The sequence below is a fragment of the Rattus norvegicus genome, chromosome 5 (assembly GCF_036323735.1).
Source record: "Rattus norvegicus strain BN/NHsdMcwi chromosome 5, GRCr8, whole genome shotgun sequence".
Classification (NCBI taxonomy): Eukaryota; Metazoa; Chordata; class Mammalia; order Rodentia; family Muridae; genus Rattus; species Rattus norvegicus.
In genome coordinates, this window is record NC_086023.1 from 115,945,629 (window position 1) to 115,959,138 (window position 13,510).

The window sequence follows — 13,510 nt, forward strand, 5'->3', positions numbered from 1 at the left end:
TTGTTGTCTAATTACTCTAGCTAGACCTTCAAGTACTATATTGAATAGATACGGAGAGAGTGGGCAGCCTTGTCTAGTCCCTGATTTTAGTGGGATTGCTTCAAGTTTCTCTCCATTTTGTTTGATGTTGGCTACTGATTTTCTGTATATTGCTTTTACTATGTTTAGGTATGGGCCTTGAATTCCTGATCTTTCCAAGACTTTTAACAAGAAGCAGTTTTGTATTATGTCAAAGGCTTTTTCAGCTTCTAATGAGATGATCATGTGGTTTTTATCTTTGAGTTTGTTTATATAGTGAATTACGTTGATGGATTTCAGTATATTGAACCATCCCTGCATCCCTATTGAACCATTCCTGTATCCTTCAGAAGAGGCCTACTTGATCATGGTAAATGATGGTTTTAGTGTGTTCTTGTATTTGTTTTTTGAGAATTTTATTGAACATTTTTTACATCAATATTCATAAGGGAAATTGGTCTAAAGTTTCTTTCTTTGTTGGGTCTTTGTGTGGTTTAGGTATCAGAATAACAGTGGCTTGATAGAATAAATTGGGTAGTATTCCTTCTGTTTCAATTTTGTTGGAATAGTTTGAGGAGTATTGGTATTCAACGTCTGGTAGAATTCTGCACTAAAACCACCTGGCCCTGTGCTTATTTGGATGCTATCTTTGTGCCCACTGGCTAAGGGTTTATCTATCTTGTTGGTTTTCTCAAAGAACCAGCTCCTGGTTTTGTTGATTCTTTGTATCATTCTTTTTGTTTCTAACTGGTCGAATCCACCCTGAGTTTGACTGTTTCCTGCTATCTACTCCTCTTAGGTGTGTTTGCTGCTTTTCTTTCCCCCTAGAGCTTTCAGGTGTGCTATAAAGTTGCTAGTATAGGATTTCTTGAATTTCTTTTTGAGGACACTTAGTGCTATAAATTTTCCTCTTAAGACTGCTTTCATTGTATCCTATAAATTTGGAAATGTTGTGCCTTCATTTTCATTGAATTCTAGAAAGGTTTTAATTTCTTTCCTAATTTCTTTCTTTATTTCTACTTTGACCAAGTTATCATTAAAGAGCTGTTCAGTTTCCATAAGTATGTGGGCTTTCTGTTGTTTTTGTTGTTATTGGAATCAGGCCTTAGTCTGTGGTCATCTGATAGAATCCCTGGGATTTTTCAATCTTCTTTTATCTGTTGAGGCTTGTTTTGTGTCTGATTATATGATCAGCTTTGAGGAAGGTACCTTGAGGTGCTGAGAAGATAGTATATTCTTTTGTTTTAGGGTGAAATGTTCTATAAATATCTTTTAAATCCATTTGGTTCAAAACTTCTGTTAGTTTCACAGTGTCTCTGTTTAGTTTCTGTTTCAATGACCTGTCAATTGGTGAGAGTTGGTTATTGAAGTTCCCACTATTATTGTGTGAGGTTCAATGTGAGATTTTAAAAGTTTCTTTTATGAATGTAGGTGCCCTTGTATTTAGAGCATAGATGCTCAGAATTGAGACTGCATGTTGGTGGATTTTCCTTTAATGAGTTTGAAGTGTTCTTCCCTTCCTCTTTTAATTACTTAAGTTTATTTAATTGGATATTAGAATGGCAACTTCAACTTGTTTCTTGGGACTGTTGGCTTGGAAAACTTTTTTCCTCCACTCTTAGGGTTTGTATGATAGCTGTTCAAGATCATCTGACTTTGAGCATCTGAGAAGTCTGGTGTAATTTTGATATGTCTGCATATATACATATACATATATACATATACATACACACACACACACACCCCTCATTTCCTGACCTTTTCCCCTTACCACTTTTAATATTCTTTCTTTGTTCTGTACATTTAGTGTTTTTCTTACATGGTGGGAGGATTTTCTTTTTCTGGCCCAATCTATTTGGTGTTCTATAGGCTTATTGTATGTTTATTGCCATTGCTTTCTTTAGGTTACTGAAGTTTTCTTCTACAATTTTGTTGAAGATGTTTTCTGGCCTTTTGAACTTGGAATCTTCATCTTTCTATTTCTGTTATTCTTAGGTTTTCCCTTCCATTGTGTCTCAAATTTCCTGCATGTTTTGAGTTAGGAATGTTTTACCTATTGTATTTTCTTTGACTGCTGTGTTGATATCTTTTATGATATCTTCCTCACCTGAGATTCTCACTTCCGTGTCTTGGATTCTGTTGGTAATGCTTGCATTTGTGGTTCCTGATCCCTTTTCTAGGTTGTCCTTCTCCAGTGTTGCCTCCACTCATGATTTCTTTGTTGTTTCTCTTTCCAGTTTTAGGTCTTGGATCATTTTGTTCAATTCCTTCACTTGTTTGATTGTATTCTGTTTTTTTCTAAAGGATATATTTGTTTCTTTTTTAAGGGCTTCTACATGTTTGCCTGAGTTTTCCTCTATTTACTCTCCTTAAAGGTCTCTATCAACTTCATGAGATGGGATTTTGGGTTAGAATCTTGCTCTTAAGGTGAGTTAGGGTATCTGGTGCTTTCTGTATTCATTCCTCTGTTGAAGGACACCTGGGTTCTTTCCAGATTCTGGCTATTATAAATAAAGCTGCTATGAACATAGTGGAACATGTGTTTCAATAAATGGTGTTGGTTCAACTGGCGGTCAGCATATAGAAGAATGCAAATTGACCCATTCTTATCTCCTTGTACAAAGCTCAAGTCCAAGTAGATAAAGGACCTCCACATCAAACCAGATACACTGAAACTAGTAGAAGAGAAAGTGGGGAATAGCCTGGAACACATAGGCACAGGGGAAAGTTTCCTGGTCAGAACACTAATGACTTATTCTCTAAGATCAAGAACCAACAAATGGGACCTCATAAAATTGCAAAGCTTCTGTAAGGCAAAGAACACTGTCAATAGGACAAAAGGGCAACCAACAGATTGGGAAAAGATCTTTACCAATCCTACAACAGATAGAGAGCTAATATCTAATATATACTGGAGACTTTTTATGTTCTCTTCCCTCTACCTATAAATACTCTTTTAGCTCATCGATTGTGGAGATGGAACAACTTGAGGGAGCATCTTCTCCATGTGAGTTCCAGGAATTGAACTCATGGCAAATTTGGTAGCAGGTGCTAATTTTTTCCCTGTTGAGCCATTTCACTGACTCCTATCAGGATTGTTGTGCCTAATATTCTGAGGTTGATCTTTTAAAGCTACTAATCATACCTATTTTATAAAATATTGATGAAAAACTTTTAAGGAATGCATGCAAAGTTAACATGTATATAGAAAATGTGGGCACATGGTAGCTACAGTGTTGTCCTTTTAAAGGTACCCTCTTGTACTGAAGTCTCTTTCTTCTCCACCCAGTTGCAAAAATTCTTGTTTCATATCTCATGCAATCCATGTTGCCATGTGTCTTCATGCTGCCCATAGTTTATAAACAGGATGGTTGCTTATAAGCCATATAAGCACATAAGCTGTTCTGTATCTCTATTGGGTCTCTCTCTTCCTTACTGTAACTCCTTAGTGATTCTTAGATGCATAAAAACCACTGGATTTAATGTGCTGGAGATTTGAATTTGTATTTTCATGGTTCGTGAAAACTTAGCTTGTCTAGATTGTGCTAGTAGCCATTGAACACATAACATTAACCACATAGCAGACACTGGTCACACGTTCCCTCCTTTTTTTAATTCTCCCAACCATCTTCCGTGGTAGAAACTTTTCCGGTTGTTTCTGATTACATAGTTTTCTTTTCTAAGGATATTATATAGTCCACGCTATAGTCCAAGTCCTTTAACATCCTAACTCCTGCCTGCCTCTTCACTTGCCTTGGTTGACAGTCTTTTCTCATCCACCTTAGTACTGACAATCCAATAATACCGAAATGTATGCTCTTAAAAATGCTATCTTTTCTCTTGTATCTGTGTGATAAAATACTCACACATCCTGATGCTTCCTTCCTCTGGCCCTTGATTTCAAAGCTTTGCTGTTTAACCCTCATGACCTCCCATCTAGGAACCTTCTAGAAGGCTTTCCTAAATTATAAATTTTAATATATTTATTGACTTTTCTTTCAAAAATATTTTATGTATACTGTTATTGTGAAATGATTATGTTGTCTCAATGTGACATGCCATTTTCTCCTTTTCTTAATTTTAATGATAACTACTTTGAGAGAGAATCTGGTGCATTTCCCCTTGTAATCCTGTCAAATCTCAAAATGAACAGAATCATAGTGACTTATTCCGGAAGAAACTATAGAAGTTTAATAGTTAATAGTTCTATAGTTAACTATAGAATTTTAATAGTTAAATGGCAAACTTGAGGAGAATAAGTGAATAGTGAAGGGGATGAATGTTTATGAAAATGAATTCATAATACATTTTAGTATGGGTAGAGATTAGATTTCTGTTAATTTATATGACCCATTTTAGTTTTTACTTTGCTTAATAAATTTTTTCCTATTTTGGATTTGATATTATGAAAAAGATGTCAGGGCCTGGTGAGATGACTCAGCCATTAAGAGCACTGACTACTCTTCCAGAGGTCCTGAGTTCAATTCCCATCAACTACATGGTGGCTCACAACCATCTGTAATGGGATCTGATGCCTCTTCTGGTGTGTCTGAAGACAGCTACAGTGAACTCATATATATATAAAATAAAGAAATTTAAAAAAAGAAAAAGATGTCACTATTCTACATCTTTCTTAAAGTATATATGAACATTTAAAAATTGCATTAATTTTCTTATTTGTTGATTATATTTGCATAATTATTTGCACATGTGATATGGCTGGAGAATGGATGTCAGAGAACAACTTGCAGGAATTGGTTCTCCCCACCTACCAATGTGTGTTCTAGAGATTGAACACAGGGCACCACATTTAGCAGCAAGAACTTTACCCACTGAGCCATCTTGTCAGCTTCATGAACACCTTTATAATCAAGATTTGAAATGTTAGCAGTAGCTGAAGCCATCCTAGATTGAAGCAACTCAGCCGTTTGTGCTCTGGGGATGACTGTTGGCTAGTTCCTGTTTCCTTTGGAGCTCATTCATTAAGTATAAGTAGTTTTAGACCTAGCACTTCTATTCTAGCTTTTAGTGTCTAATCAAGCAACTTCGCTGAAATTTTAACTTAGATGTGCTCAGGTATCTCAAAGTTCTTTCTCTGATGTTCTCCTTATAATAGATATGTCTGAGTTTGTATTATTTAGAAGTACTGAATAATTTCATACAATATCATTACTGTGTTTCACTATATTAGGCTTGATTTTATGTAATAATGTGTTTATTTCTATACAGAATTTACACAGCCATAGAAAAATAGTTTTGCATCTGTAGTTAAACAAAATAAAATCAATTTTGTTGCTTTCTATTTATTCTGTATTGTAAGAATAGTGTAACAATAAGTTGATTTGTTTTGTGTCATTTTAGCTGCAGACATTTAAGACTGCCTCACCCTGTCAAGATGTCAAACAGCTGACTAATGGAGTGACCATGGCACAAGTTCTTCATCAAATGTGAGTAATGACCAAAGTATTCCTCATTACAGTGTGAATCCAGTAACAGCTAGAACACTTATATAAAGGTGATTGAAATTTCATTTTATCCAATGGACATAGGCATTTGGTACCAAGTCATCCTTTCACCTAGGGAACAAGAACAGTTTACTATGTTAGGATTTCTTGTTTATAAAGATTCATTTAAACCAAACAATTGATAAAAATTCATGTACCATTCTAGAGGAAAAGGCTAAATGAATGATAATACTTACCTGCATTTCTTACTGATGTGCATTTTCCTCTTTATATGGAGATTCTTAGAGACTTGGGTATATGAGTGTATACTAAACATTAAAAATTTTGAGTTCAGAATTGGCCATTTGTGCTATTGAGGGTACACTACAATCCAAGTCCCTGGACTATGGTAGGCAAATATATTTTTTTCCTTTTCTCCATTTTTATTAACTTGGGTATTTCTTATTTACATTTCAATTGTTATTCCCTTTCCCAGTTTCTGGGCCAACATCTCCCCTTCTACATGGGTGTTCCCCTCCCCATCCTCCCTCCATTACCTCCCTCCCTCCAACAATCATGTTCACTGCTGGTTCAGTCTTGGCAGGATCCAGGGCTTCCCCTTCCACTGGTACTCTTACTAGGCTATTCATTGCTACCTATGTGGTTGGAGCCCAGGGTCAGTCCATGTATAGTCTTTGGGTAGTGACTTAGTCCCTGGAAGCTCTGGTTGCCTGGAATTGTTGTACATATGGGGTCTCGAGCCCCTTCAAGCTCTTCCAGTTCTTTCTCTGATTCCTTCAACGGGGGTCCTATTCTCAGTTCAGTGGTTTGCTGCTGGCATTTGCCATGTATTTGCTGTATTCTGGCTGTGTCTCACAGGAGAGATCTACATCCGGTTCCTGTCAGCCTGCACTTCTTTGCTTCATCCATATTATCTACTTTGGTGGCTTTATTTGTATGGGCCACATGTGGGGCAGGCTCTGAATGGGTTTTCCTTCTGCCTCTGTTCTACACTTTGCCTCTCTATTCCCTCCCAAGGGCTTTCTTGTTCCCCTTTTAAAGAAGAAGTGAAGCATTCACAATTTGGTCATCCTTCTTGAGTTTCACTTGTTCTATGCATCTAGGGAAATTCGAGCACTTGGGGTAATATCCACTTATCAATGAGTGCATACCATGTGTGTGTTTCTGTGATTGGGTTACCTCACTCACGATGATATTTTCCAGTTCCATTCATTTGCCTATGAATTTAGTAAAGTCATTGTTTTTGATAGCTGAGTAGTATTCCATTGTGTAGATGTACCACATTTTCTGTATCCATTCCTCTGTTGAAGGGAATCTGGGTTCTTTCCAGCTTCTGGCTATTATGAATAAGGCTGCTATGAACGTAGTGGAGCACGTGTCTTTTTTATATGTTGGGGCATCTTTTGGGTATATGCCCAAGAGAGGTATAGCTGGGTCCTCAGGTAGTACTATGTCCAATTTTCTGAGGAACCTCCAGACTGATTTCCAAGCTGGTTGTACCAGTCTGCAATCCCACCAACAATGGAGGAGTGTTCCTCTTTCTCCACATCCTTGCCCGAATGTGCTGTCACCTGAGTTTTTGATCTTAGCCATTCTCACTGGTGTGAGGTGAAATCTCAGGGTTGTTTTGATTTGCATTTCCCTTATGACTAAAGATGTTGAACATTTCTTTAGGTGTTTCTCAGCTATTAGGCATTCTTCAGCTGTGAATTCCTTGTTTAGCTGTGAACCCCATTTTTAATAGGGTTATTTGTCTTCCTGCAGTCTAACTTCTTGAGTTCTTTGTATATTTCGGATATAAGCCCTCTATTAGGTGTAGGATTGGTAAAGATTTTTTCCCAATCTGTTGGTTGCCGTTTTGTCCTAACAACAGTGTCCTTTGCCTTACAGGAGCTTTTTTATGAGATCCCATTTGTTGATTCTTGATCTTAGAGCATAAGCCATTGATGTTTTGTTCAGGAAATTTTCTCCAGGGCCCATGTGTTCGAGATTCTTCCCCACTTTTTCTTCTATTAGTTTGAGTGTATCTGGTTTGATGTGGAGGTCCTTGATCCACTTGGATTTAAGCTTTGTACAGGGTGATAAGCATGGATCGATCTGCATTCTTCTACATGCTGACCTCCAGTTCAACCAGCCCCATTTGCTGAAAATGCTATCTTTTTTCCATTGGATGGTTTTGGCTCCTTTGTAAAAAATCAAGTGCCCATAGGTGTGTGGGTTCATTTCTGGGTCTTCAATTCTATTCCACTGGTCTATCTGTCTGTCTCTGTACCAATACCATGCAGTTTTTATCACTATGCTCAGTAATGCTGCTTGAGTTCAGGGATAGTTATTCCCCCAGAAGTCCTTTTATTGTTGAGGATAGTTTTAGCTATCCTTGTTTTTTTGTTATTCCAGATGAATTTGCAAATTGTTCTGCTTAACTCTCTGAAGAATTGGATTGGTATTTTGATGGGGATTGCATTGAATCTGTAGATCGATTTTGGTAAAATGGTCATTTTTACTGTATTAATCCTGCCAATCCATGAGCATGGGAGATCTTTCCATCTTCTAAGATCTTCAACTTCTTTCTTCAGAAGCTTGAAGTTTTTATCATACAGATCTTTCACCTGCTTGGTTAAAGTCACACCGAGGTATTTTATATCATTTGGGACTATTATGAAGGGTGTCGTTTCCCTAATTTCTTTCTCGGCTTGTTTCTCTTTTAAGAATTTTCAATATTATTATTTAAAAAGAGAGCAGAATTATATTTTGATGTCATTGTTCTCCAGTCAGAGATTATTATATTGACTTCTTCCCATCATCTAGGAGATGAAACTGATTTGAAAAACTCTGTAGATGGAGCCGCAAAAACCTCTATGCTGTTCCTAGAAAAAAAAAAAAAAACCTTAAAACTAGTTCAACATCTTAATGAATGTGTATTTTCAAACTTATTTAATTTGAATATGCAGATTTTCTAGTTAATTCAAAATATGTTAACATTTTTTCAGTCATTGTAAAATACTCCTTACTTCCCAACTTTCTTTTTTTTTTTTTTTTTTTTTTTTTTTTTTGTGGGGAAAGCCGAGCATTTTTTTTTTTTTTATTAACTTGAGTATTTCTTATATACATTTCGAGTGTTATTCCCTTTCCCGGTTTCCGGGCAAACATCCCCCTCCCCCCTCCCCTTCCTTATGGGTGTTCCCCTCCCAACCCTCCCACCATTGCCGCCCTCCCCCCATAGACTAGTTCACTGGGGGTTCAGTCTTAGCAGGACCCAGGGCTTCCCCTTCCACTGGTGCTCTTACTAGGATATTCATTGCTACCTATGGGGTCAGAGTCCAGGGTCAGTCCATGTATAGTCTTTAGGTAGTGGCTTAGTCCCTGGAAGCTCTGGTTGCTTGGCATTGTTGTACTTTTGGGGTCTCGAGCCCCTTCAAGCTCTTCCAGTTCTTTCTCTGATTCCTTCAATAGGGGACCTATTCTCAGTTCAGTGGTTTGCTGCTGGCATTCGACTCTGTATTTGCTGTATTCTGGCTGTGTCTCTCAGGAGCGATCTACATCCGGCTCCTGTCGGTCTGCACTTCTTTGCTTCATCCATCTAGTCCAATTGGGTGGCTGTATATGTATGGGCCAAATGTGGGACAGGCTCTGAATGGGTGTTCCTCAGTCTCTGTTTTAATCTTTGCCTCTCCCTTCCCTGCCAAGGGTATTCTTTTTCCTCATTTAAAGAAGGAGTGAAGCATTCACATTTTGATCATCCGTCTTGAGTTTCATTTGTTCTAGGGATCTAGGGTAATTCAAGCATTTGGGCTAATAGCCACTTATCAATGAGTGCATACCATGTATGTCTTTCTGTGATTGGGTTAGCTCACTCAGGATGATATTTTCCAGTTCCAACCATTTGCCTACGAATTTCATAAACTCGTTGTTTTTGATAGCTGAGTAATATTCCATTGTGTAGATGTACCACATTTTCTGTATCCATTCCTCTGTTGAAGGGCATCTGGGTACTTTCCAGCTTCTGGCTATTATAAATAAGGCTGCGATGAACATAGTGGAGCACGTGTCTTTTGGGTATATGCCCAAGAGAGGTATAGCTGGATCCTCAGGCAATTCAATGTCCAATTTTCTGAGGAACCTCCAGACTGATTTCCAGAATGGTTTTACCAGTCTGCAATCCCACCAACAATGGAGGAGTGTTCCTCTTTCTCCACATCCTCGCCAGCATCTGCTGTCACCTGAGTTTTTGATCTTAGCCATTCTCACTGGTGTGAGGTGAAATCTCAGGGTTGTTTTAATTTGCATTTCCCTTATGACTAAAGATGTTGAACATTTCTTTAGGTGTTTCTCAGCCATTCGGCATTCCTCAGCTGTGAATTCTTTGTTTAGCTCTGAACCCCATTTTTTTTTATTAACTTGAGTATTTCTTTTTTTTTTTTTTTTTTATTAACTTGAGTATTTCTTATATACATTTCGAGTGTTATTCCCTTTCCTGGTTTCCGGGCAAACATCCCCCTCCCCCCTCCCCTTCCTTATGGGTGTTCCCCTCCCAACCCTCCCACCATTGCCGCCCTCCCCCCATAGACTAGTTCACTGGGGGTTCAGTCTTAGCAGGACCCAGGGCTTCCCCTTCCACTGGTGCTCTTACTAGGATATTCATTGCTACCTATGGGGTCAGAGTCCAGGGTCAGTCCATATATAGTCTTTAGGTAGTGGCTTAGTCCCTGGAAGCTCTGGTTGCTTGGCATTGTTGTACTTTTGGGGTCTCGAGCCCCTTCAAGCTCTTCCAGTTCTTTCTCTGATTCCTTCAATAGGGGACCTATTCTCAGTTCAGTGGTTTGCTGCTGGCATTCGACTCTGTATTTGCTGTATTCTGGCTGTGTCTCTCAGGAGCGATCTACATCCGGCTCCTGTCGGTCTGCACTTCTTTGCTTCATCCATCTAGTCCAATTGGGTGGCTGTATATGTATGGGCCAAATGTGGGACAGGCTCTGAATGGGTGTTCCTTCAGTCTCTGTTTTAATCTTTGCCTCTCCCTTCCCTGCCAAGGGTATTCTTTTTCCTCATTTAAAGAAGGAGTGAAGCATTCACATTTTGATCATCCGTCTTGAGTTTCGTTTGTTCTAGGGATCTAGGGTAATTCAAGCATTTGGGCTAATAGCCACTTATCAATGAGTGCATACCATGTATGTCTTTCTGTGATTGGGTTAGTTCACTCAGGATGATATTTTCCAGTTCCAACCATTTGCCTACGAATTTCATAAACTCGTTGTTTTTGATAGCTGAGTAGTATTCCATTGTGTAGATGTACCACATTTTCTGTATCCATTCCTCTGTTGAAGGGCATCTGGGTTCTTTCCATTTTCTGGCTATTATAAATAAGGCTGCGATGAACATAGTGGAGCACGTGTCTCTTTTATATGTTGAGGCATCTTTTGGGTATATGCCCAAGAGAGGTATAGCTGGATCCTCAGGCAGTTCAATGTCCAATTTTCTGAGGAACCTCCAGACTGATTTCCAGAATGGTTTTACCAGTCTGCAATCCCACCAACAATGGAGGAGTGTTCCTCTTTCTCCACAACCTCGCCAGCATCTGCTGTCACCTGAGTTTTTGATCTTAGCCAATCGCACTGGTGTGAGGTGAAATCTCAGGGTTGTTTTGATTTGCATTTCCCTTATGACTAAAGATGTTGAACATTTCTTTAGGTGTTTCTCAGCCATTTGGCATTCCTCAGCTGTGAATTCTTTGTTTAGCTCTGAACCCCATTTTTTAATAGGGTTATTTGTTTCCCTGCGGTCTAACTTCTTGAGTTCTTTGTATATTTTGGATATAAGGCCTCTATCTGTTGTAGGGTTGGTAAAGATCTTTTCCCAATCTGTTGGTTGCCGTTTTGTCCTAACCACAGTGTCCTTTGCCTTACAGAAGCTTTGCAGTTTTATGAGATCCCATTTGTCAATTCTTGATCTTAGAGCATAAGCCATTGGTGTTTTGTTCAGGAAATTTTTTCCAGTGCCCATGTGTTCCAGATGCTTCCCTAGTTTTTCTTCTATTAGTTTGAGTGTGTCTGGTTTGATGTGGAGGTCCTTGATCCACTTCGACTTAAGCTTTGTACAGGGTGATAAGCATGGATCGATCTGCATTCTTCTACATGTTGACCTCCAGTTGAACCAGCACCATTTGCTGAAAATGCTATCTTTTTTCCATTGGATGGTTTTGGCTCCTTTGTCAAAAATCAAGTGACCATAGGTGTGTGGGTTCATTTCTGGGTCTTCAATTCTATTCCATTGGTCTATCTGTCTGTCTCTGTACCATGCAGTTTTTATCACTATTGCTCTGTAATACTGCTTGAGTTCAGGGATAGTGATTCCCCCTGAAGTCCTTTTATTGTTGAGGATAGCTTTAGCTATCCTGGGTTTTTTGTTATTCCAGATGAATTTGCAAATTGTTCTGTCTAACTCTTTGAAGAATTGGATTGGTATTTTGATGGGGATTGCATTGAATCTGTAGATTGCTTTTGGTAAAATGGCCATTTTTACTATATTAATCCTGCCAATCCATGAGCATGGGAGATCTTTCCATCTTCTGAGGTCTTCTTCAATTTCTTTCTTCAGTGTCTTGAAGTTCTTATTGTACAGATCTTTTACTTGCTTGGTTAAAGTCACACCGAGGTACTTTATATTATTTGGGTCTATTATGAAGGGTGTCGTTTCCCTAATTTCTTTCTCGGCTTGTTTCTCTTTTGTATAGAGGAAGGCAACTGATTTATTTGAGTTAATTTTATACCCAGCCACTTTGCTGAAGTTGTTTATCAGCTTTAGTAGTTCTCTGGTGGAACTTTTGGGATCACTTAAATATACTATCATATCATCTGCAAATAGTGATATTTTGACCTCTTCTTTTCCGATCTGTATCCCTTTGATCTCCTTTTGTTGTCTGATTGCTCTGGCTAGAACTTCAAGAACTATATTGAATAAGTAGGGAGAGAGTGGGCAGCCTTGTCTAGTCCCTGATTTTAGTGGGATTGCTTCAAGTTTCTCTCCATTTAGTTTAATGTTAGCAACTGGTTTGCTGTATATGGCTTTTACTATGTTTAGGTATGGGCCTTGAATTCCTATTCTTTCCAGGACTTTTATCATGAAGGGGTGTTGAATTTTGTCAAATGCTTTCTCAGCATCTAATGAAATGATCATGTGGTTCTGTTCTTTCAGTTTGTTTATATAATGGATCACGTTGATGGTTTTCCGTATATTAAACCATCCCTGCATGCCTGGGATGAAGCCTACTTGATCATGGTGGATGATTGTTTTGATGTGCTCTTGAATTCGGTTTGCCAGAATTTTATTGAGTATTTTTGCGTCGATATTCATAAGGGAAATTGGTCTGAAGTTCTCTTTCTTTGTTGTGTCTTTGTGTGGTTTAGGTATAAGAGTAATTGTAGATTCGTAGAAGGAATTCGGTAGGGCTCCATCTGTTTCAATTTTGTGGAATAGTTTGGATAATATTGGTATGAGGTCTTCTATGAAGGTTTGATAGAATTCTGCACTAAACCCATCTGGACCTGGGCTCTTTTTGGTTGGGAGACCTTTAATGACTGCTTCTATTTCCTTAGGAGTTATGGGGTTGTTTAACTGGTTTATCTGTTCCTGATTTAACTTTGATACCTGGTATCTGTCTAGGAAATTGTCCATTTCCTGAAGATTTTCAAATTTTGTTGAATATAGGTTTTTATAGTAAGATCTGATGATTTTTTGAATTTCCTCTGAATCTGTAGTTATGTCTCCCTTTTCATTTCTGATTTTGTTAATTTGGACGCACTCTCTGTGTCCTCTCGTTAGTCTGGCTAAGGGTTTATCTATCTTGTTGATTTTCTCAAAGAACCAACTTTTGGTCCTGTTGAATCTTTCTATGGTCCTTTTTGTTTCTACTTGGTTGATTTCAGCTCTGAGTTTGATTATTTCCTGCCTTCTACTCCTCCTGGGTGTATTTGCTTCTTTTTGTTCTAGAGCTTTTAGGTGTGCTGTCAAGCTGCTGACATATGCTCTTT

General features: G+C 38.3%; 1 protein-coding gene across 6 annotated transcripts in view; it reads left to right on the forward strand.

The window, feature by feature from the left end:
* Hook1 (hook microtubule-tethering protein 1) overlaps nt 1–13,510 on the forward strand; it is a 63,284-nt gene that overhangs the window by 5,430 nt on the left and 44,344 nt on the right. For all 6 annotated transcript variants that reach the window (XR_005504438.2, NM_001107946.1, XM_063287638.1 and 3 more), the window contains exon 2: nt 5,380–5,465. Coding sequence is in view for 5 of the 6 variants with exons in the window: in NM_001107946.1 (NP_001101416.1) it covers nt 5,380–5,465 (86 nt within the window). In the remaining variant the exon portion in view is untranslated. The remainder of the gene's footprint in view (nt 1–5,379; nt 5,466–13,510) is intronic.